Raw genomic sequence first — 27382 nt, forward strand, 5'->3', positions numbered from 1 at the left:
TTGAACTAATCTTTCATTATTTGATATTTTTCTATGATCATTTACCCTATGAAATAAATAGTTGAATTCATAATATTTTAAAATTAAAAGTCGGTTTCGATTATGTAAGTGATCATGTGGATGGATCTATTTAAAAATAAATTAATGGGTGTTCAAATGACAACAAAGGTATACACAAGAGGAATATATATTGTAAATATAAGTGGGTGTGAACATTATAGATTATAATATTATGTTCACGCTACACGCCGAAGCTATAAGATTTAATACGTGACTGAGGAGATAGGGGCACGGTGCGTACCCTAACCCAACACAACACGGCAGGAAAGGAGGAAAAATAAATTACAAAATTTGCTCTGCTAACAATTCAAGGAATATAATTTAGGCCACGCCCGGACGTATAACGTTATGTTACTCGTCAGTGACGACTGTATGGGATTGTATGGCGAGTAATATTGTGAGGTAGGCAACGCTGACATGTATTTTCGTATTTCGTATCCCTCGTCGGTACAGCCAAGAACAAGTTTATTAAAAGATGTTCAAAGGTATTGAAAAAGTTATCAAACATAAATTTATGTAATATATATTTGGAAATTTGATGAGTACCGAATGCTCTAGAAATTCGTCCTCAGCTGATAAAAAATCACTATAAAGTACAGTTTTACAAATTTACCTGTGCAAGTGGCCAAAGGAGGTACTATTTTTTGCACCACACTCCACGTTTCTACAGTTTAGAAAAAAATGTAAGTACCTTCGTAATATACAGACCAGTGATTCCCAATATTTTTGGAGTAAAAAATGTACGTGAAATTTTTTGCCTCCGATGAAATTTTTGATGTTTTTTTTCTTTCAACTAAAAACATAAAAAACGGTAGGTATTGGCCAGTTAAGGTCGGTTTGGAATTTTGGTGTGGTGAGTGACCAGTTACGACGTGTGAAATATTATAATTTATTTTTCTTATTGAAATTAAAAGAACAAAATTCACCGGAGACGAAAATAAATTTAATTTAAATTGTTTACTCCAAAAAATGTCAGGAATCATTGGTTAAAGTAAGTCAGGTGTGTCTCTTAGCATTCTGTAAAATAATTAAGCAAAGTACTTGTATTGCACCAGTTGAAAGACTACCATTCAGAAACGAAACATAGCTTGAAGTAGTTTTAACCAGTTTAGTGACCTGATCTGAATAGCCAGGTACATCCAACCTTTCTCTTTCTCATCTCCTTCCCCTCCACTTCCTTCAGCCTCACAACATATCCCAATTAGGGATTCCATAGTCCCACTGGTTTCAGACAGTTGGGAGCTGGCCCTTATGTGGTATTCAAATTAAAAAAGTGCCAGTAACACTTTGGTGAATTAACTAATAGTTCTGTAAACAGTAGACCTCACATCCAAGAATGTTTCTAATTTTTTATTATTTAATAATTCAAAACCAAAATTTCCTCTGAACTCATAAGATTTGTAAGTAGGTACTAAATACCTGCCTACTTATATAAACCATACATTTTGTGTAACCTTTTTTTATTTCAAATAAGGAGTTATTTAATTGGTCCATTGTTGATTTTGTGGCGATTCTTCGATTATATTCGGCAAAATATACCGAAGATGTAGAAAACATAATTATTGTATTTCTTTCTTAGCATGCACTCTCGGCAGTAATGTTTTGGCTTTCCTTTCCTTTTGGTTTTACCCCATTCCTCACCCCCGAAATATTATCCCATCTTCGTCAGTCACCAAAATTTCCTCTGAAATCATACGATTTATAAGTAGGTATTGAAATACCTACCTACTAATTATAAACCATAAATATTTTAAGATAGGTAATATATTTTAAAATTTAAAATTAGGTATTGTCCAATTTGTCCCAAAAAATATCACCATCTCAATGACAATTATTTTTTCAGGCCGGTAGGTACCATAATGTTGATTATTCAGATTTGACAGCTTGTAGTAGTCAGGATAAAAAGGTAGTATCCAACTAGTCCACCATCTTGAACCGGACGTAACAAACAAATTTACAGACAGATGAAATGTCAAATGGTCCAGTTAAAACAGAACTTTGGGTATTATTAATTTTTTTGTGAAAGTATTTTGGCTCTCAAAGTTGACCCAAATTGTGTGTTTGATATTTATTATTTGATTCGACAGGACTCGAAACTCGTACCTTTGTTTTTTACAACTATAATTGACTCCGCTGTGTAATAATAATGATAATGACGATTGTGATCCGGCGACCAATAAAGCGGAACTAATTTGTAGGCGTATATCTGCTCTGCGTTCTCTGTATGGTGGTATGGGCTATGAACTACAGTCATGTACAGTCTTTATAGATGGTACAGTCACTACAGTCATGCTACAGTCTACAGACGTGCTTCGCCCACTGTGCGGCGGCGGACACGTCATCACCACACATACCTGCGGTTCTCAACTTTAACTGAATGCATTCGTTTAAAACTAGCTGTACCTCGCCACGCGATGCTGTGGCTCAGTCTTTCTGTGCAGAGAAATAGTAGCACGTGGTGCTTTTGCGTCCAAAGGATGGCGATGTTTAAAAAAAAACATTATTTTACCTGTCACAGGTGAATCTATAAAATGTGGCTCAGTCTGTCTGTGCAGATTAAGAAACAATAGCGTTTGTTGCCTTTACATCCAACAGATGGCGCTGTTTAAAAAAAAAAGTGGGTGTGTCAAGCCTACGCAAGACAGAAGTGAAACTTCTTTTGTTAAACCGTATGAACCACAATCAATTACGTATTTCACTCGTATTACACTCACGACGCAGTATACTAACCAAGCAGCTGATGCTTGGCGTGGCGCAGTTCGCTGGTGTCTGAGAGAGAGGAAAGAAGAGAAGAGAGAGAACGTTCGTGAGCGGCTCCCCCACCTCAACAAGCGCATATGGTGAGAGAGGGACAGTGAACGGTGAGCGGTGGTGGGGGTACCCGCATTTTCGTGTCGATCCTGACTCGGTTTTACTCCGTCCATCGAAAATCCATTACGCGCCTAAAGAAGTTTCACTTCAAAAACATATTTTTTCTTGTCACAGTTAACATCTATATAAATAAAAATGTAAATGTTTGTTCAAAATCTTAAATCTCCGAAAGTTCTTCATCGATATCGCTAAAAATTTCAAAGTTTATTATTATTGGTACCAGGAGTGTTTGTAGAGGGGTTTGAATGGTAGGAGAAGTCGGGGACGTCCGAGGAATACTCTCTGCACCGGAATGAGATACAGAGTCGAATTAAAGTCTATGTAATCTAGTTTTTCAACAATAACATTGTGGTGTACAGCAGCGAATGGTGGGAGAAGTCGTAGACGCTCGAGAAAGACATTAGCACTAGCGAAGCATTGCGGGGTCCCCTAGTAGGTATATAAACACACGCGTATTCGAATGCAGCGTTGTGGCAAAATTTCAAAGCAATCGATGAAAAACTTTCTGAGATTCAAGATTTTGAACAAACGAACATTTACATATTAAATGAAGAAACACACTTTGTTATACACCACTTTTTATTTGAATTGATAATGACAGCCAACCGGGTTTCGCTTATCTCAAGCTAATATAATACGCCCTGACGAAGACAACCGGGTTTTGCTTATCTCAAGCTAATATAATACGCCCTGACGAAGCTTGAGATAAGCGAAACCCGGTTGGCTGTCATTATTAATTCAAATAAAAAGTGGTGTATTACAGTGTGTTTTTCATTTAATATACGAGTATAATGTCACACCCCAAAGTGTTTGCTTGCTTCGAGAACATTTACTTTTAATTTTATTTAGGTATATAAATAGACCCACAAATTATTTTACAAACGTAAGAAAACTTTGCCGTCCAACATAGTACAAATACAAGGATTTCCCCATTAATTTAGTTCTGTTTATTAATTTATAATACCTAAAATGACACCATCTATCTGATTTTATATATTTACCCCTTCATAATAGGCGTGTTTGGGATTTTGCACGGCTGATAGAGAAACCATTTACAATGCATTAATGGTTGTTGGTCAGTTGTGTGTGGTTTAAAACGCGTTTATTAGTAGGGTCCTCATTGTTTTCATTCTGTATCTTTTAAAAACGAATTGAAATTTTATATTGTAATGTTCTTAAAAAATGAATAAAGTGATTGAATTGAATTAAACCATTACGATAAAAAATTTCAAAATCAGAATCAAAAATTCAGATGTTCAACGAAGGTGTTTGAAAATCTGTCGCATTTGATAATCATTAAATTGACGGTCAGCGTCACGGCCGTTATGATTTTGACACGTTTAAGTGTTCTCTTCCATAGCCGTTTTCTCGGTCCGTTTCAGCTTTCGATCCAATTGTGCTGCCAAGCATGACGGACATGTTTTATGTTTGTCAGATGTCGCATTTTTATCAAGAGCTAAAACGGGCAGAGAGCATTGACTTAAATACAAAGACGCGTTATGTTCATTCTAATCGAACTAAAATATGGCACGCCCCTATTTCTAAATTTAAATCGAATAACGAAACGCACGAGAAAATAATACCCACAACGAATCTGTGGGAATCATGAATTAAATAGCTACAGACAACATGAACAATGAACGGAACGCATTAGAAAGAGATAGCCATTCAAATAATACGTGTACGGGTGAAACGACTATATTGAATTAATTATTTATCACGAACGCCTTTTATGTATCTTCGATTTAACATACTTATGTTCTCTATTCTTAAATCCTGTATTCCTCTAGGATAACTTGAAACCTGTAAATTTGACTGTCCTAAAACGGTAAACCTTCCTAGCCAACTAGTCCAAACAGTCAAAAGTATAAAATTTAATGAATATTACTTTAAAAAAATTTTAACGCCCCTCGTATCTCTTAACTCTTATTTTAATAGTTCTTTCCCGTTATTTAACGAATAAAGAACTATTCCACTAGTAGTTCTGTGAACATAATATTTGTAAGTAGGTACTTAATTATAAACCACATTTTAACACACATTGTAACATTTAAAAAAAGTTATTAATGATTGGATTATTTATATAGCGCCGTTTTCGTGAGAAAATCACCTCAAGGACGCTTAACAACTTAATTTTTGCATTGATCACTGACTTAATTACTTTTGGTTTAAAACTAAGTTTCATAGATAGAGAGAGACTTATAACTAAGACTAATGTCGAGTGATTTACAACTAAGACTTTTAACTAATGACTTAAGCTATACATATTTTTAGGACCAAGTGGGCATTTTTACACAATACCGCTACAAAACGACTTACAACTACGGCTTAAACTAGAGATTTACGACTAACATACATATTTAATTTATATTTACAAATACCGATTGTTATGATTTCTGCGCGTGGTGTCAGTTATAAAATATTTAAAAAAAAATTGTTTACGCGTAATAAACGGTTAATAACGGTGAAAAAAAAGTCAAATAGAAAATCCCCTGGACTGAGCAATGAAATACTACTGATGAATAAAAAAATAAAAAAGGTCATCATTCTGGATACGACAAGTTGAAAAGGTGAGTCTTTAGTTTTGCTCTGAACTCAGATGAGCTGTCGATCTTTCGCAAATATGAAGGGAGTTTGTTCCAAGCTGTTGGGCCTGCTACTGCAAAAGCTCGGTCTCCAAAATTGGTATTGTATTGTATTCAATTGAGGAATCATACAATTTGTTTAAAGAAACGTCATTATCTCAATAAATTATTTTTCAGGCAGGTAGGTACCATAATGTTGAAAAATACTAATAAGAAAGTCCAAATAAACACGACGTTTTTGCATTTGAATAAAGAATGCTAACTGAACCATTTCAACTGCCAACATCTTGAAGCGAAAATTTATAAACAGACGAAATAAATAATGGTGGAGTTAAAACAGGACTTCACTGCGCTCAGTCATTTAATGGATAAAATGAAATAATTAGTATTTTTTCCATTTGTATATTTTAAGATTTCAGGATTTTCCTGAAACTTTCAGTAAAACAGAATATTGTAATTTTGCTACAAATGCGTACCACACTTTGACACGCGTAGTTATGCATTAAAAACATATGAACTAAAAATTGAGCAAAAAAACACTGTTTCAATTTCAAATCAAATTTTCAGCGGCATGACGAAACGCGGTGATACAATAAATACTTACGTATTGTATTGATCAGCAAGTATTTTCGTATAATTTGCATAAAATCTTTGATTTTATTGTAACTAATATATAAACATCGTTTCGAAAGCATGTAGGTAGGTTATTTACTTTGTTTATTTATTGATTAGAGGCATAAATAAACCACCCACATTAGAGGTCCTTCGGTAATTGCTACAAGGAATCAGATGCATTGGACTGCAACATTCAAACGACGCATAATTCGCGGGTACGCACCCAAAGACTTTGAGCGCAAGTTTTCAACAGGTATCAAAAGAGACAGACTATTATTGGAGACAGGTGTGTTTATGAGTGATCGATGGTAATGCACTTTTAAAAGTGCCGCGCGCTTTTCCTCTGACGCTGATTGGCCGGGGAATGCGCGGGAGTGGCGGGAGTGTGCGGAGTGCGGTGTTCCGAACGGCGCGGCGGGAGCGCGCTGCGCAGTGCGCACTGCCGACCGGCAGGCACGAACGACCACACGGTATCTACGGCCGCTGAGACGACCAATTCTCCCCCACGCATGACTTACGAAAACTAAAGAAAATAATATCGCTCGGGAACCGGAAGGAAAACCCCCAACACCCCTCTGCTCGCGGGGAGAATCTCGAACAATACGACAGCGCCCGACGCAGCCTGGTGAGTAGGAACTTTGCTCGCCTAAGTTAAGTTTAGTTTTGAACAGGTCTCGCCTGTACGAGAATTTCCCGAGTTTGTGTACACAATAGTACGCGCGCAGACATTGACTGTGGGTTATTTCCTCCTCTGCTAATTTTAGAACCCGGTTGTATGGCGTACATTATTTTCGGTTGCTTTTCGATTCGCCGCTCACTTCGTTCAGGAATTATTTAGTCGTAATTCCGCAATTTGGTTTAATCTAACGTACTCTGTTTTGTCGTTTCAGTGATTTACGAAATAAACGAAAAGGTTAATAAACAAATGCGAGGAATCCACAACAAACTGAACTGCAGTCACAGCTGATGGACAAAACTTTGAAGGTAGGTACCTAATAATATTTTTCTCACTGTTATGTGCGCTAGAAAATTTTGCAAGTATTTATATTTGCATAATGATATCATCCACAATATGTAAACAACCTGTTTGATGGTTTACTCGTCGCGTCATAATATAATTTTCATCTGTCTCTGAACCGCTGTTTAGCACTTCATTATTTCGATGAGAGTAGAGAACAGTTTGCAGCTTGCTTGCAGTTGGACTAAAATAGAACAAGGAAGCGACCTTCCCCGTGTCATACATGAAATTACAGTAATTGACTGAATTTCACAATTTCTATCTGAAACTGTTTAGGTACACATTCCATTGCGACCGGAAATCGGTTGCGTTGTGAAATAATAATACTTCTATTACTATCAAATAGGTATCTACCTATGGATTATTTGACTCCCAAACCTCAGAAAGAAAAAGCAGTGGTGACTGGTGAATTGTCAACTTTAAAATTAATTAATATTTTTGTAGGATTGTATTAGATTCCTGAAAGTTAATAAAAAATACAATTTAGTTTACAATAATCTAATAGCCATCAAGCTAAAAAATGTCACTACCGTGGAAAGAACACAAAACATCGAACTCACAAAAGTTACGCAAATATCGAAACCGTGACAGAGTAACAGTGACACAATGCACAAATTAACAACGAATTAACACCTCGCACGCATTGACAAGATGCAATACCGCCAACAAGCAGTCGCGAGATCTTCCGTTATAAGTTAATTCAATGCATGTTAGAGAATATTTTGCACTGTCCTTTGAAGTTCCAAGGTTCATGTAGTACGTAATGCGCTCAGCCACCGTTAATAGGCATTTGCTCATATGAGACAAAAGTGCCTCATTACAATACTCATTTGAACACCTGAGAAAACGTGCGCTATCTCTATGTTACAGTCTGTCAACAAATTCTACAAAAGAATAATGAATAAAACTGAACTTTTTTCCTTCGTTACTATGACAACACCGATTTTAGAACAAATAGTAGATTCAATTGTGAGGTTATGTTTGACTTCCGAATCTAACATAATATTGACGATGAACAAAAAATAACTGATGTGTAAAAGTGCGCACTTATTTGAAGTGAGTACATTTTTTTCAGACAAGTAGGTATATTCCAAAACCAAAAATAACAACATGTTCGAACATAAATTTCCTTAGAATATGATATTATTACAGGAAGTACCTCCAATAATTTCTGAACGCCATTTGATATTTGCGTGGAAAATATTATTTACTTGAACCATAGTGCTTTTTTTAGATTATTGAAACTTTTTTGTTTCAATAATCTTGGTGTTGCCATTTAAATTAAATGAACGCAGCGCCCCATACGGGGTGTTAAGGGACGTACTTGACTTACTTTATTTAACCAGTGATTCTTGACAATATTTGGAGTAAAAAATGAAAAGGAAATTTTTATCTCCGGTGACTTTTTTAATGTGATTTTTCAAAATTTTCAATTATTTAAAAAAATCTACGTGCCGACACTGGTCAGACAGCCGAGTAACCTCCTAACCCCTCAAATCGATCCTAGCTGTCCAATTCCTACTGATTTTCTGTGTTTTTGTAGAAAAGAAAAACAAAAAAAGTTTCCGGAGACCAACATTTCATTTACATTTTTTACTCCAAATAATGTCTGGAATCACTTATAATAAGTTAAAATAAGTCAAGTACGTCCCTTAACACCCTGTATTTTTGTCTACAATTTGTTGACATACTATATTTGCTTGTTCTCTGAGTGCATCAGCTCTTTTCGCCAATTTGCTCAGCGGTGACGAACCTCAAATATTTATGTAATGTTTGTCATCGCCTGCGCACCGCCGCGGAAATTTTCAATATTCAAACAAGATACGAGATCAGTATTCATTTTGTCGTTTCGAAATGGAGCCATCGGAGGCGAAGGCGTTATTAATTATTATAGCGGGCACGTTCATCAAACCCAATCGGTTAGGCCTGTTTTATTGTCGGCGTCCATCGGAGCTGTAAATCGTAAATCTGAAGGCTAACTTTCCATTATTTCTCCGCCGTCTTTTTACCAACCGCCCCTTTCTTCTTACGTACGTGATATCGTTACCGGGCAGCTACCTAATAATAATAACTAATAGAATGAGCCTCTTGCATCATGATTTTTATTTAATTTTTTCGGTCGACGAAGGATTTTTACTTGACTTTCAGGGTAATGGCAACCTTTTTTAAGGCCGCAGTTTTTTTTTGATTTTTTTATATTTTTTAAAAGTAGAAAGAAAAAGTTAATAATTTCCCTTAGTCTTTAGGTAAGTACAAGAGGACATGATAAACTATGGAAGGTTCATATTAGCGTTGGTCAATATTAGGGTTTCACTTGAAAAAAGATCATTGCAATCATGGGCTTCAGTTAGGTTAGAAGCGTAGAAGCGAACAATTTCTTGTAATCAGTTTTTGGGAGATTTAAAAGTAGCCAATGACAATGGGCTTCGGGAGGTAGGTAGGTAGTTAAGGCGATGCCATACGTAGTAATGCAAAATCATGTGTTTTTGGTTTGAAAATTTGGTCGCCTAGAAATGTTTCAGATGCTTTAATTAAATACTGCGAGTAGAATTATACTTAACATACTTACATTATACAATGCAAAATCATGTGTTTTTGGTTTGAAAATTTGGTCGCCTAGAAATGTTTCAGATGCTTTAATTAAATACTGCGAGTACAATTATACTTAATATACTTGCATTATACTTCTACCATGCGACATTACAAATTTATAAAAACAATATTCAAAATAAAATTGCACCCTTTAAAAATAACAGAAATCTTAGACAAACGTCCATACTTCCTACTGTAAATGTAAAAAAAACAATAGGACAGTTCAACCATGAATATCTCGGAGTTAAATTTTTTAACTCATTACCAGAAAAAATTAGAAACATGAATACAAATATAAACGAATTCAAAAGCCACCTTAAAAAGTATTCCGAACAGTTGAACTGAATCATATTAAAAATATAAACCAATATAACAACACCCCCATACACACAAGCCCTGCTTATTTATGGGGTTACATCAAATACATATATTATGTAATTAATAACTGTACTATATTCAATATTGTGTAATGTAAATCATGTATCTTTTTTTAATAATAAAAAAAAGAATACATCTTGGCCTTTGAAATAATCGAGTATTTTTTAGATTTAAAATTTTTAAGTCTTTTTATAAGCCCAGAAAAAAATAATTTATAAGGCCTATGAAAACTGCTTTAAAGTTCAAAATATCCTACTTATGAACCCATTTTCGGTTATGATTTTATTGTATAATGTGGCAAATTAAGTTATTTATAAAATGATCGAAAAAAAATTAAATATTTATGCCTGAACATCCACAAAATAATATAAAAGGCACATTTTGGCCATGTTTTTTTCTTGCATAAATCAAAACAGGCGGATGGTGTTAAGCGGGAATTTAAACCTTGTCGCCATCTACGTAAGGGTTGTTATTGATAGCGGCTCAATTTAAAATATTACACGACCTAGTGCATCGCCTTAAGCTTATTTTTCAATGCATACGAACCTAACGCTTGAACATAATTTTACAATTATTATTCAAAACATAGTTGGAAGACATTATTTTCATAAAAAAACAAGCCTTTTTATATTATTATTTTATTTTAAGAATTGGACTTTATTTATGCCAATATGGGGGAAAATAATACGTTTTTATGATAATCTTAAAGCAAGAAATGGCGCGAAAAATATAACTCTGATGACAAAATTGTTTGGAATGGCTATTGTCGCATTATGGAAGCAACAATAGTTTTCATCGAGGCGGACTAGAATACAGCCCTGGATGTGCCACCACCAAATTACAGGCAGTGTTGTCGCTAAGTAATTTCACTGTTTAAAATATTCTAATCACTCAGTTTATTTAATAATGTCTTAATAATGTTACTTGTGGTAAAAAAAACCAGAAGTAGCAACGAGTATCAATGAGTATGCTTGATGGCACTGATTTGACCACGTGACACTTTAAAATCCGTCGCGCGCCTTAGCCTGTATTGGCTTTGGTTTTCATACAGTGACGTCACGAGCTAAAACACGTATTTGAGTACCTACCTAATGTATTTATTCTTTAAAGTTGCCACACGTGCGCCATTTAAAAAAGATTTCAACTTAATGACTAGGTACTCTAAACAACCATTTAAGTAGGATGTTTTGTAAAACATCGGCAAAATAGTTTTTAGGTTCTTAGTTTGGGTTATAACTAATGTATGCCTATTTCCTAACCTTCAAACTTATCATAAATTTAATGCATATTTTACCATCTCCCCGACATAGAGAGCTGTTTCTTGTAGTAATGAAGTAATAAGGTTGATTTGTGTTATTTTGTTGTTACTGTTATTTGTTGTTATACGAGTGTTATTTTTGGCATCATTTTTCATTGTTATTTTATTTTATTTGGTTTTACGGACCAGTCGGGATTTTACCTATTATTTTAATCTAACTATATATGTATATATATCGGCAACTTTACTGATAGAGTGTTTGTTGCCAATTAAAAAACTCATGCAAGTATCTTATTGCACCTGAGACCCGCGACCGCGCAGCTGTACCAGTCCTATTGTTTGAGGAGAAAGGCTCACACGAAAATTTGATCGAAATGATAAAGTAACTACCTACCAACTACTACTACCTAAAACAGAACAGGTTAAAGTGAGACACGATATTTGCTGATATATTTTGTACATCCGGCAGAGTTTTAATCTAAAAGAGATCTCACAACATATTTTACTCTTCCCGCTTTATTCAACGCGCGTTTCATTCACCAGCTTCCGTTAAAATTAAGTATTGCCTAATTGAAAATGAGAATGATGTTTGTGGATTAATATTTGCTTTGACCGGTTTTCATGGTCGATCAGGCGTCACACTCCATTTCGTCATTTGATTATTGAATATAAACGGTAAACTTAATGATGGCAGAAGACGACTACTTATGGATGCGATTCTATCTCTAGTATGCATTTTCAATTGGTTAAGAAAAATTAACGGTAAAATTTCCGTAATCCGCTTATTTCTAAATACGAGAAATTATTGAAATAACTGGAGATGGAAAAACATGCACATAATCGGTTAATTAGGTTCTTAGCTTGGGTTATTTAAATAATTTACTTACTTAGATTTATATTTAAATTGACACGGAACCTTACAAACGTTATTTTATTGTAAAATTTTTTTAGTAATAATTTTACATCTGAAATGTTGACTATTTCTTTTGTTTAATTTTTTGACGGATGGTTTTCCAAGTTTTCTAAAGGTGTTCATTAAAAAGGTTAATTACTGACATCTTTTTAATTTATCAATTGTTAGATTATATTGTAAATAAAATTCCCAATTTTAATTTTGAAAGGTATGAAGGCATTTTGAATGACGAGGCAAATATTTTATAGTCGTAAATACTTTCAGCTTCACAAATCCTACAATTATAATTTATAATATCCCACGATTTTTCACGGGCTTTTCACTATATAAAAATGATCCTTTTTGTTAAACATTTTTTTACGATTGACATTTTAAAACTAACTTGAGGAGAGTCAATTCGATTGAATTTCTTCAGTATTTCAGTGTTTAATTTTTCTCCGTCTCATTATCACGTCCGTATTTAAATATTATTTTGGAGCTCCGATTTACCGAAGGCTTTTTCCTTTGTCTGAAGTCAACCCCGCATTTAACGTTTGATTCATCCTTGCACAAATTAAAATAACTACAGTGATGTCTCGATTACTTTGGCTTTCAGCGAAAAACATTCACACAGACAATATCCGTTAGATTACGTACATTGTTTTTTATCCGCAATTTTGCCAGCCTGGTTCTCTGTGAAGACAAATAATGCACATTATAACATTTAAATTACGCTTTAATTTTCCCATCTACACATCTGGTCTAATCAAGGTCGCTGTACTGTATAATAACTTGTAGGGCTGACCTTTTATTGAATAACTTAGGGCCGGTAATTCAGTATATAATATATATAATATTTGCGTTCGTCAAGTTGCTCTCTAGTAAGAACCCTGACAAGATAAGCCGACTGATGACACTACTGAGTAGGTTTATTGAAATACTGGCTCTTTTTATTAGTAGGTATACTAAATTATTAATTTTGCTGCACAGCTTTCCACAATATAATCTGTGTCGTTAATAAAGGAAAAAAATACATTTTTTTTAACAAAATGGAACAATTTGTCAAAGTCAGATGAGTGTTAGATGAATTTTTCATGATGATCATGAGATTTTATGCCATAGGTATTATTGTTGAGACATTTTGAAATTTTACTTAAAATATTTATAATTTTATTATAAGCATGTCGTTTCGTTTTAATCAACTCTATTATCTCATAAATATCGCTTGCGACAGAAATATATGTTACAACGAAACTCTCAGCAGCATAACTCAACGCAAAAACTTCTAATATTGTTTAGGTACCCGGATAACCGGTGGTCTGCTGTGCAATCATAAGCTGTTATGTTAATTTATTTATTTGAAATCACAATATAATATTATATCTTCTGATCTGTATTGTTATTTATTTTAGGTGAAGAATACATGTGCCGCCCATCGCTTGCATTCTGCTGCAAGGCTGTAGAAGATGCAGCGAGAGATACGCGGATCACAGTACGTGCTCAGCAAACACTGAAGGTGACAGTGCCAGCTCATCGGTTGACGAATAGGTATCAATTAGCGGCCCCGCAAGCAGCGACCGTCTAACGAGGCGACAAATACTCGCCGACTCGTAGATAACGTGCTGAACTAAGTGCAACGGTGAAGATTTAAGAATAATAATTCATATTAAAAAAATACTTCATGCGGACATTCAAACGCGCCAAAAACATACCGGTGTGGTGATTAGTGCTAAAGCTGTGGAATTTTCTTCCACACAAGTGTCTGATTTGTTTATAAGTGCTGCTATTTTTTTGCTAATTTAGTAATAGTAATATTAACGTCTCTTAACAAATACTAGTCAAAGTCTAGTGCCTAAAAAGTAGTCCAATAGTTATTATTTTTTCGTATTAGTGTGAATTAGTTTTTTTAGTGATTATTGTCGTTAATCCGCGCACGAATAGCTTCGATCTTGTTTCGTCCGCTCAAAAACCTGAAAGTGATTAATATGGTAATTAATGATTAGTAAGAAGTGATATTCGTGCCCGATTGCAAGGCGTGACGGTACGGACGGCGCAGAATCTTCGTAGCCAAACACGTAACGGGCGAAATTTAATGCAAATTTCGTTATCAAAGTGCCAGCGCCGGTTTTTCAATCCAAAAGTTATATCAGTGTCGTCAAGTTTACCGAAGTTTCCCGCCACTTTTGTTGTCAGACAACGAAGAGATCTTGCGAAGTTGCCAGCGTAAAATAAAATTGTCATCTACGAAATTTACCTATCAATTACCGAAGTAGGAACTTAACATCCCTTTGAACTTTGTGGAAACCTGCACGCCTGTAGTGAAGGAGAAAACACGGCAAACAAAGCAATATTTAATCTGCATTTAATATTGCGTTTTTCTAACTGGATTCAACTTGAAATCCGACAGATCTGTCGAGATCGTGCGTGCTGTAAATTGAGAAATTAAGACAACATTAAAAACCTCTACATTGCTTGTGCATTTTCCGTTATTTATACGGATTGCACATTGGAAAGTGTGCGGAAAAGCGATTTGAGGCGAGGATATTGTGAGACGAGAGGGTCATGATGAATTCTGAACAAGGGGGTGGAGGTGGTGGCGCCTCGATCCAGCGCAGCTTTAGGATGCAGGATATGCCTGCGCAGGGGACCATCATGAGGGAGAGGAGCTTCGTGAGGCCGCAGTCACATCACCAACACTTCAACCATCCGCACCAGGTTAGCAACACGATTCATATTCATTTTCCTTCGGTTATGCATGCGACCATGTACAGATTTTTACAAATAAGTAGGTATATGTCAATAATAGGCATTGAATGTTTGGTGTAAATACTCAACTGGTCGCACCTTGGTTTTCGGTGTGGCGATGGCCGTCCCTGTAATGTTATCACGAACATAGTTATGAGTTATGACAGCTATATACGTTCATCTAACAATTTTTTAATCAATATAAAGCTTCTCAAAAGGAAGGGCCCCTGGACTTATCGCAGTTAGCAGCTAGCCGTATGACATTAAAGAAAAATTAAGTTTCATAATACTATGTTTGTTATGTGAAACAAGAAAATACATAAGTTTAACAGTTTTTACGTAGAAGAGGGAGATAGGTTTTTTTTCTCTGATGTTGGTCTGACGGAACAACATCAAAACATACAATATACATAGGAGGTAGGTACTCGCATAAAAGGAGATTTGAAATTTGACCTTACAGCCCTTGTGGATATTGCGTGTGGCGGCCCTGCAGGTAATGCAAATTGTCGACCAAATGTCAAGTAGTCCCAATTAAACTTGGCCGCGAGGACTCGGTCCTGACATTTGGATTCCTTCTTCTATCTTCCACATCCATATGTGTTATTTTACCCCTCGATTGTTTTGCTACCAATGGATCTTCTATCGTTAGTTATTTACATTTACATGATTCGTGGTTATCTAACCAACCTGTTTATGCACTATATCAGGCAGGGCAGATCAAGTAAACAAATGATGTAAACAAAGCCAATATCATGATCATGAATCATGAATAACGGTGAAAGTTATTTAGGTAGATGTAAAACGTGTTGATTACGGTATTATAAGATATGTAAGTAGGTAGGTAGGTATATCTGCATATCATGTTATACGTTAATAGTTAATCTATAATTAGGTGGGAAAATACCTCCACAATAATTGCTCATAATGCTCCCAAGGAATGTAATTTCACTTTCCGAGGTATGAGAGGCAACATCTGCTTGCATAATCTGGTACTTAATTTACCCACATGATACATATGTTTTACTCTCGTGATTTTTTCGCGCACGATTTTATGTAAGTACCTACCCATTGATGTGTCTTATTTAGTCAATGACCTACCCCCTTTAATCGCTACTATTCTATTACGGCTGTTCACATTGGACATAAAAAGCTCTCAGTGCATTTTTTGACAGTGACAACCATAAATCAACTATCTACAACTGCCAACTGCGGTGACAACTACCGTTGCAACAATAGCGACCATTGGCGACACTTTTTTAGGGAATTATTTGATTAAAGAATCGATGTTTTACTCCCAATATAAAGAATTGATGGCAGATGACTGCGAAGAAAACATAACTTCATAATGAATTCTTCTATATAAAAATATTGACAGCAGTAGGTAATTATTATTAAAAACTTTGTTCATTGACTTATACATGAAACGCTAATGCACTAAAAAATGTTTCACCTTGAGCGAGATGTGTTGCGAAATATTGTATTTACCCAAAACTAGACCGTTTACGTCTATTTCAATATCAATATATTGTGATTTTTCTCCACGAGGACTAAGATTTAAAAAGGTACATTTGTGTATGAGAATTTTCCAATAATTTGGTGCAAGATTTGTTAAAGAGGAAAATGTGTATATTCTTGGTATCCTTTTATTGTAGGTAATAAGCATTAAAATCGCTTTAGAAACGTTCGATTTCAAGCACAAAACTGGTTTTTATTTATTTTGTAAATAATTTTATAAAAGCAGAAAAGTTAATCAAGTGAAACTGTTACAGATAATCTTAGCTATAATGCTGTATTTTTTTAAGTTGTTTGTTTACGCATTCATACATTTCTATTGCAAAAATATATTTTTTAGTAGTTTACATTTATATTTTTTATTGAGTAATATATTATTTTATTTGTATTCTACTCGAGCGAAACGATAGGAAAACCTTCCATTTATCTAAGGCATATTTTTTGGTATTCATAATGTACACCAATTCGTTATAAAGATTAATCAAAATAGTGCTTTAGCATTAAGCTTCGCCTGACGAACTGACAGACCTCACTAGCTCTCAACCGTGAAACCGTGTGTATTCAATGTTCAATCCTAGATTGCAAAGTGGATTTGACAGAGAAAGTGTGCCTACTTCCGGATATGAACTTGGCCCTTTTCCCAGTAGAATCGAAGCGACCTCCTCTGCCTTTTAGTAAAAGATTTATATAGTATGTAATTCCGATGGGTATAGATGACGATGTTAAGAGTGTTGGTCGTTTGCATTGTGCTATACGCGCTGTACCATAATCTACTAGACTATTACTAGAATAGTAGTCTATAATATATGTATGAACCTATTATAGTAGTTAATATGCGCGGAGCACGGTGCGCTGTAGTGAAGTCGTGTTCCAGGTGGGAGTGACACTGAAATGTTGGCTAAGAGATCGGGCCATAATATTGGCTAATGTCATCTGTACCTGTGACTGTACCACCAACTTACTTTGAATTAATGTACTAGGCAATTAAATATTTTATGTCGTTATGGAAGTCTGTGTCGAAATTGATTATCATTATCTATTGATTTGAAAAATGTTGCAAGTGAATTAATTTTGTAGAAGTAAAACGACGTATTGATGGGAACTAGGAAGTTCAGCGTTTTTTTCAACGAATTTTATTTGGTTATTTATTTAATATCCACGCTATAAATATACCCTACACAATAATTGCATGTCACAGTATAACATCATAATCGAATACTCGAAATAATTTAAGCAAAAATAACATTTAAGGCGATGCACTAAGTCGTGTAATATTTTAAATTGAGCCGCTATCAATAACAACCCTTACGTAGATGGCGATAAGGTTTAAATACCCGCTTAACACCATCCGCCTGTTTTGATTTATGCAAGAAAAAACATGGCCAAAATGTGCCTTTTATTTTATTTTGTGGATGTTCAGGCATAATTTTTTTTTTCCTACATTTTATAAATAACTTAATTTGCCACATTATACAGTAAAATCATAACCGAAAATGGGTTCGTAAGTAGGAGATTTTGAACTTTAAAGCAGTTTTCATAGGCCTATACATTACTTTTTTCTGGGCTTATAAAAAGACTCGATTATTGACCTTAAAATGACGACAGAAAGTATATATTTTTTAGCAAAACGGTGGTATTTCACAAAAAGTGAAGTTATGTAAACTTTTTAGTGTTTTGCACCAAAAAGTGGGCGGAAGGTTTTTCTTAAATTTTTTTTAAAACAAAATCGTTAAATGAATGACAAGTAAAAAGTACACAAAATTCGCGTTATTTGCCCGAAAATAGTGAAGTTCGCGTGAAAATTCACGTTATCGCAAATGAAAATTTTTAGGTTATGTGTAAGTAGGTACTTATTGTTTATGTTTACCACGTATCGTAACCTATGCCCATTGTACAAAAACGGCCTTCCAATAGCGGCCAAATTCTTGTAAAAATATTATGAAATATTCAATCAAAGACCTAAGCTATAATTAATATAACAAAAATCATTGCAGCTCTGCTTTCCTGACAAATACATTTTTTATAGATTTCCTTTCAAAGAGATTTAAATTTAGAAATTTTCATTTCAAATACACATATGCTTAAACTTTTGAGTGGGTACCAACTTGGAATTAAAATCGTTTCGTGGGAGTATACTCTCTTCCTATGTTTCCTGCAAAATCAAGTTCTAATAAATAAGAGTATGTAGGTAATAACCTAATATAGGTAGTTTTACCTATTAGTATTATTTATTTTCTTATAAAATTTGTTTTGAGTTTATTTTGTAGAACTCCACTATCCTTAGGAGGTAGACATACCACCGCGGAGGTTTTCTATAGGCCTTTTTAAGATATATACAATTCCGTAGAACATTATTTTGATGTATTTCATAAGGTTTAGCCAGCGTTAGCAATGTAAACGCCCGAAAATATTTTTTACAACTTGATTTAAAACATCGAATTTTCTCTACTATCTATCTATATAGGACACTAGCTTACCAAAATTCTGATCTGGGTGATATATTTCATCTTAAAACTAATCAGTATAAATATTGTATATTCTATCACCTTTATTCTTCTAGACACATCTAGACCTATGTACCCTTATAACTTCTCCGCTTATACCATTTTGTTTTTTTGAATCTTTTAAATTCAATTATATGCGTGAGGATTGAATTTATAAGTGTATTAAGTTATAAGTATATTAATTTTTAAGTGTTTACTCTGATACAAAATGCTTGTAATTTTTTTTAAAGAAAAGCCCACTAGGGCGTGTAATAAATAAATATAAATAAAAATGTAAATGTTTGTTTGTTCAAAATCTTAAAACTTCAATTGGTGAAGATTGCTTTGATATTTCGACACAACGTTACATTCGAATACGCGTAATATGTGTTTTTATATACCTATTTTATATAAATGTCACCTGTAAGAGGTAAAAACAAGCTTCTTTAAAAAGAACAGCGTTATCTGTTGTAATACTAAAAAAAGAGAAACAGCCCCATCTGTTTGACGTTAAAGCAAGACGCGCTATTTATATTTATTTACTGTCTACACTGACATACTGAGCGACAGCAACGTGTGGCGGGGTACAGCTAGTAAATATAATATGCATGTATTATATTTATAAAATGATAGTATAAACCCTATTAAGCATACAAACAGACAGACGCGGATAGCTTAACTAACTTTGTTTTATACTATTTAGAGATAGTTTCTAAGTAATGTAATACAATATGTATTTTAGAATCCTACCTATTTACTTGTTACCGCCATGTTTCCGTCATTTATATTTAAATATTATGATTCCAAGTTACATCACTTAAAAGATTTAAAAAAATCTGAGTTACTGCCAAAACCAACATAGCTGAAGTAGTTTTGACACATAAAGTGTGCTAAATGGTGCGTTCCTCAATGAAAACTCGCTTCGCTCACATCCATACACATTAGTCGGTACTCCGCACAAAACTGTGGTGTTTATAGTATATATATTATTATAGGTACTCATCTGCTGAACAGCCGTTCCTCGTTTCTCTGGTATTGAGTAGGCGTTTCCGATTTGGAATTGACTCAAATTTTACACAGTTTAATACTCTTGTACAGGGGCACTGTCAAATAAGTTGTTGGAATAAATTCTTGTTTTTTAGTGTGAAAAATGTGCAAAGAGTTACCTAATATGTTGTGTATGGCTACTTAGTATAAATAGGCGGTTATTTGATGGTTTCATCCGTGGTAGATACTAGGGTTGTTTTACAGAATTTTGAACAATTTATCAACTTTCAAAGTTAATATCCAAGTTCTAAGAAAGTCCTTTTCATCTTCTGTTACTATCCAAGTACTGTCAAACAACCGGTCCACGATGAAATATTATCAGAACTTGAATCAAACTTTCACAGAACTTTGAAATTATAAGAACTATTGAAATTCTGTGAAAAAACTCGTCGGGTTTTGATCGGGTCTTCCTGGGATGTCTCTGACTCCTTCTTACATCATCTTCCTTGTCATATTTTATCCAGATACTACTTCATTTTTCTGCTGTAAGTACCTACTTGTTTAAACCATCTAAATATCCATTAATTAATAATGTGCATCACGATTACATTGCTTACGCATCACTTAAGTCGGGAGATCTTTCTGACTCGTTATTATATTTAGTCTAGTCTATAAATATTATGATCTTAACTATGACGATTACCAACCTGAGAATCAACATCACAAAATACGGACCCACTTTGGAATACAATTTGTAAGGTTCACCAAACTTTGCAATCAACATAAAAAAAACACAGGGACCTACGTTTGTACCTGTGTTAAATTTTGTTTAAAAAACATCGAAACCGCAACCTGCTGATTCACTGCAAAGTGTGTTCACCACTTCAATGTGGAAGACGGATAAAACAACAACAGATTTAATATCGAAACATTGCCTTTAACTACCAAGTTTATAGCGAAAGTAGAAAACAATGGTTTTATTTATTCCCTCATTTCTATTTTTTTCTTATAAACATCATCCAGGCGAATGTTATGATGCAGGCTTGGTAAATTAATGACGTATATTATTTGTGCATTTGCAAATCTACCCAGCTCGATGCCCTGACTTTTAAATGCGCGGGTGTACCATGTACTTTTATATTATTACATCTATGCAAATAAGCAGACATTACTACATGGATAGTTAGAAATCAACACTTTCAAAACCTGTCAAAAATCTGCTCTCAGTTGTTATAAGATGAGGTAGAATGTTACCTTTAACGGAGAATCTTATATAATATTATGTGAATGTGAGAAATGAGTAAAATAGAGTAGGTAGGTAGCTACTTACTTGAATTTAATCAAATCAAACCGGAACGCTGTTCTATTTCGTGAAATCAATCGGACCTGTTCATGGAATATTAAATAAAACGCACTTGTACGAATTTCGAAAGAAATCTTCGTTCTTGTCCTAATAAGAAAATAAAATGGCTTAAAACGTATATATTCTTACAGATTATAACTCAAACGCCCTGTGATTGGTCGGCGGGTTCCGACAGCATTTAAACCCCTACCTCACGGGTTGGCCGGCCGTGTGCATTAAGGCGACATGACTCTAATAACGGGGGTTTTGCTCGACGCTCATATTTTAATTATTTCTGATGAACGTATTACTAAAATCACAAATATTTCTAGAGGGATCCCTACAGATGCAAGTAATTTATATTTAAGATTAATAAAAACATGACCTTACCAATTTAAATATTTTATGTAAAACGGTTTGAAAATTTTATAAAACGTTTTTCAACTACAAAATAAGTGGTAAGTACCAGATTTTATATTTCTAGACGATGAATTAGTAACTTCCCGAGGGATCCCTCTAGAAACATTTGAGATTTTAGTAATTCGTTCATCAGAAATTATTAAATAAACCGCACGGAAAGATCGATTTTCAAGCCGTGTGCCGAATATTGTTTTCATTACTTAAGATTCCCACTTTATTTAGAGATTTGATAGGGCAAACTCAACCGCAAGTCTGTCAAATATATCAGGGACACGCGTCGCATATTTTTGTGCACAACTGCTTCACTTACGTCGTTAAGATTCTGGCTTTATTTTAGGGTATTGTCTCGTCTTAAGAATGCAAACAATTTTGTGCCGAGTTACGCTGCGTATATCCGCGCACGGATCACTACTGCGGTTTACAAATTATTTCAAAAGAATGAATGTTTTTTGGATATCTTTCTAAATATTTAAATTGAGTTTTTTGTTTTCATACTGACGCGAATGGGATTGACCTTACTGTTTGTTAACCGACAAAACCGAGGTACGTATGATGTCACGCGTACCCCGTTACATTTCGGTCGTTTTGGCGGGCTTTGCACACTTTGAAAATTATTTTAACTATGAATTTAACATTTGTAAAAAAAATGTTAAAAGGTGAACAAGCATGGTAAAAAATGACTGGAAACCCTAATTAAAATATCATTAACGAGTTTCTAAGTAAAACCAACAACTGTAAACAAAATCGACTTGCGGTGCATTTGGTTTTGCTGTAGGCTGTAGGTACAATGCATAACGAACAATACATAAAATCTTATTATTTGGTACTGAAAAATGAATTCCGGATATGGATTTTATTTTTCAGGATGACTTTTAGATACGTGATGGATTTTTTTGTTTTGTTTTTCTTGGGTGTCCAAAATTAACCATATTTGGCCAAATTGGGATATCTGAGTATGTACTGAAGTAGAGGGCACTTAGGAAAGTTAGTGAAAGTAGATAAGTTCTTTGTGCAGGTGTTTGAAAGATTGTTGCTTAGAATAGCTTGAACAGAGGATGAGAACTGATAAATTCTAGTCCCGAACCGCGGTGAATATTCACCCAATGCAATTATTATCCGTATATAACTAGATCGGTGTTGTCCGGTGTGTAATGCAATGAACTTCGAGTCAGGGCGGTTAAATTATTGACTTTAAAATTAAATATACTTTTAGTAAAATTATTGGGTTCAGGCAACTTTCCCAAGTCCCGGGACCGTTTCCCCATCCTCTACAAAAAAATCCCAAATTGAAAATGCCAAAGCAACCCGTACCGCGGGCATTTGAACTCATCTTCAGCATCACTTAAAAAAAGGTTCGTGGTAGAATATTATGCAGATAAAGGTAACCTAACAACTAAAATCATATTTAACAATTTTCAAGCTTTTCCTGGTGACCCTGAATAAAAAATACTGCGCCATAATTTTCTCCGCAAGTAAAGCGAGAAGCGTAAACGTGATTTGAAACATTCTACATTATTGATTGAACGTAGCGACGCGACGTCCTGTTTTGACTCGACCACTTTGCATTTCGTCCGTCAAATAAAAATATATCATAAAATCTAAATATATAATCGTAAATTTATTTGTATGTCCGGTCATCCTGTCAATATGGTAGCCGTGTTAGTTAACACGGTTTTTTCCCACCATAGCGCATGAGCGCAGCATGATCGTTGTGACCAGACTGTTGCGAACTGTCAAGTGTGCTGTTTACAGAACTACAAGTACCTATTTACTGAATAAATAATAAATATATTATATACCCACAATATAATATTTCGCCGCAAAGTTTTGAAAAAGTCGTAATTTTTTTTGAAGACCCTGTTTTTTGCATAATTTTAATGAACAAATTTGGCATGTTAGTCACAGTGGTCAGTTATAAAATATTTGCTTACAACATTATATTTTAGTGTTTATCCATTTGATATGCGTGAATCATAAACATTTGAGAGATTTACATGAATAGAAATACGCCTGTGAAACAGTCAGATCGTCAGAAGCCGTTTGCTTGTAACGTTTCAGAATATTTATTATATGTTATATATCTGCTTCTTGTAGATTTAGTGTTGGGAACTCTTGTGAAAAGTAAAAGGTTCTTTTACTATAATTGCGTTTATTTACGTTACAGTAAATTAGTCTGGATTTAGGTAAACTGTTCATTACCCGAGGGTTGGTAATTCTCTCTTTCTAGAAGCTTGTTGTCCGGCAATAATATCACACAGGCAATTGCTACACTCTAGCGACATCTGTTCGAATCTGAAGTAAGCTTTATGACTGGTGCCATCTATCGCTTTAAAACCCAACTTATTGCCAAACATCACATTATAATAAATAATATGTAACTACATTGAAGAGCACATTGATGCAAGATTTGACTATTGAAATCAATAACTAGGTAATATTTATAATCTCTTAACTCTAAATACAGGGTTTTCCAATAAGAGGTTATTTTGAATAGCCCGCTATTTCGGTAGATGTTACTTTCGAAGCTGTCATTTTTTAGCATTTGACAAGTAGAAACTACACAACATTAATAAAAATGGAACGATACACGCTTCAACAACGCATTAAATTATTAAAATTCACTTGAGTGAATCAAATGCAAATCATCTTGAGTGATGAGGCCCATTTCCACCTCGGTGGCTTCATCAACAAGAAAATTGTCGCATCTGGGGCTCGGAAAACCCAAGAGTTATTGTTGAAAAGCCTTTCTATCCTCAACGTGTGACTGTTTGGTGCGGTTTATGGTCCGGCGGAGTCATCGGACCTTACTTTTTCGAAAATGAGACTGGAGCAACAGTTACGGTGAGTGGATCGCTATCGAGAGATGATTAATGATTTTTTATAGCCGGAATTGGATAGTATTGATCTGGACAACGTTTACTTTCAACAAGACAGCGCTACGTGCCACACAAGCAACGAAAACATTGATCTTTTACGATTGAATATCAAAATAACACCTCTTATTGGAAAACCCTGTAGTATAAAATAGAGTCGCTATCCGCGTCTGTCTGTTTGTCCGCTTAGTTCTTCTAAACTACGTAACGGATATTGATAGGGTTTTCACTATCATTTAGAGATTTTTTTTCGGAAGGTTTACATGTATAATACATGAATATTGTATTTATAGAAAGTAGAGAAAAGTTGATGTTTTATAATCAAGTCGTAAAAATGTTTTTTCGAGCACTACATTGCTAACGCTGGCTAAGCCTTATAAGATACATAAAAATAACGTACTACGGAATTGTATATCTTAAAAAGGCCTACAGAAAAGTCCAGGATGGTTTATGTATATCTCCTAAGGATAACCCCCAACAACGCCGCGTACACGTTAGCTAGTAATTATTAATGCACATAATATAATGGAACCTAACTGGTATATTTTTTCATGATGACACAATGAAAATTCAACACACCTTTGAAATTGATATAAAGTCATTAAAATCGATGAAAAGAACAACATATAAACCTGACCTACGCAACCTATTTAACTTAGTTTTGGTTTCATTACTTTTGATGACATATCGCTTTTTAAAGGTGTGTTGATTTGTCATTTTGATAAGTTATGCGGTCACCATTTTTTGGTCCTGCGATATTTGTACGTACAGTACCAACTCACAAAAATGCATTGCTTGCGTACAGCATTTAATGGCCGATTATAACTTTGGAAAAGGGCAACGTGAAATATTCCCTATAAAATATAGTATAATACAGAGATGTGCAAAATGGGTACCCAAAACCATTTGAAATGCAAAATGGAAATGGGTCAAAACTTTTCCATTTGAAAATGCAAAATGCAAAATGGTTTTTAGAAAAGCATTTCAAATGCAAAATGCAAAATACCTATTTTCAAAATGCATTGAAAATGCAAAATGGTTTCTCAGGTTTAAAATAATTATTGAAATTTTAAACAACTTTGTCATTTAATAATGGACATCAATGTAGAACAACTTATGGAATAACAAATCATACATACTGATATGTACTGTGTAAAAAACAATTGAATTTGAGTGGAATATAATAGAATCTAAATATTGTCATTTTTAATGATTTTTTCCTAGGGCCATCATCATTTGTGTAGTAACTCTCTAGTGAGGGGACATCCACTAGTGAACAATAAAGAAATACAGGATAGTGAGACAATCAGACAATATAAAATGTTGTTTTCTAGTGCGCACCCATTATTTGACCATAGATTGTCACAGAAAACTCCAAGCAGGCGCACTAGAAAACCCACAGATAATATAATACAACTTTGAGAAAACCAATATATATATTTTCTTTATTATGTAGGTATTATGTAGCCTTAGCCATTATTTGATTTTAGAAGTACGAGCTTCTCAAAAACATCATCACCCATCTTTCTTCTATAAGGTCTCATGATTGTACCTCCATTTGAAAAGAGACATTCAACTGGTGCTGAAATCGGAAGACAAGTATTGCATTTGATGAACATGTGCCTAACAGTAGAGTAGTCATGAAAAATTTCAAAATCGGTTCTTTTGTCTTGAAGGTATTGCAAGGCTTCTAAATCTGGAGTTCCTGCTGTTGCCGCGGAAGAATCAGATGAATCTTCATTATCTTCGAAAAAAATAAGTTTCATCTTGTACTATTAGTTCCACTTTGTGGATTTACATAACATTTTTGGTATGTTCTTTTAATTTCCTTATTTGTAGTAAAAACACTGAACGGACTCTGTCCTTCTGTTCTTTAGGTGTGTGCTTCATTTTAAAAAATGGATGCGACACTGTAGCGCAAATTGTACTTGTAGTAGCGACCATGCTTCCTTTTAAAACCTTTGAACAAGTTGAGTAAGTGGCGGAAACATTTCCATTCTCAATGCTGCCAATGATGGTAACATATTTGAAGCAAATACTTCATATTTGTGGTAATGTATTGATATCTCTCAAATAACAAAATATATTTGGTTAAAGTGCAGTTCGTACATATATTTATATAATGAAATAAGATAAGCAATACCATACAAATTATCCATCTAAATCCATCTTCACTTGTATATTCTTAAACTACTGAATATACTAACATAGCATTCTACAATTCTAGCATAATATATTGGTTTTCTTTAGGAAGCGTGCATAGGTAGATATTTCGATATGAGATATAATAATATTAATTACAGTACTTACATGATTTTAAAATGCAAAAACACCACGATCACAGATTATGAAACCATTGAAAACACAAAAAATTTGCGCGGGACTAATGTTAAAAAAATAGAAACTGCTATCTAAAATTTAATATTACAGTGTCATACCCCCGTGTTCACTATTTGAATCTGTATTTTTTTAATGGCATCACTTAATTGCCAGGGCTCCTACCAGGTATCAACTTGACAGACGTAAAAAATGATCTCTTCAAAGCGAGGTTGAGGACCAACTGATATACTGGGCCTATGATGAAAAGATGAATGGAGTTAACAGGAAGAATGTTGCAAAAAAGCATTTAAAATGGAAAATGCATTGAGAAAAGCATTTAAAATGCAAAATGCAAGATGGTTTTTAGAAAAGCATTTAAAATGCAAAATGGAAAATACCCATTTTGCATTTTGCATTTCCATTTGAAATGGA

At 34.3% G+C, this 27382-nt stretch overlaps 1 protein-coding gene across 3 annotated transcripts in view; it reads left to right on the plus strand.

Annotated features, from left to right (window-relative positions):
* The first annotated feature begins 6550 nt into the window (after nt 1-6550).
* Nucleotides 6551-27382, plus strand: part of LOC149420354 (uncharacterized) — a 42551-nt gene continuing 21719 nt past the window's right edge. For all 3 annotated transcript variants that reach the window (XM_089636637.1, XM_089636635.1, XM_089636636.1), the window contains exons 1-3: nt 6551-6756; nt 7022-7115; nt 13682-14984. In XM_089636637.1, the coding sequence (XP_089492763.1) occupies nt 14832-14984 (153 nt within the window). In that variant the 5' untranslated portion in view covers nt 6551-6756; nt 7022-7115; nt 13682-14831. The remainder of the gene's footprint in view (nt 6757-7021; nt 7116-13681; nt 14985-27382) is intronic.

Source organism: Hesperophylax consimilis, chromosome 10, assembly GCF_061612785.1.
Source record: "Hesperophylax consimilis isolate HC1 chromosome 10, BYU_Hcon_1.0, whole genome shotgun sequence".
NCBI lineage: Eukaryota > Metazoa > Arthropoda > Insecta > Trichoptera > Limnephilidae > Hesperophylax > Hesperophylax consimilis.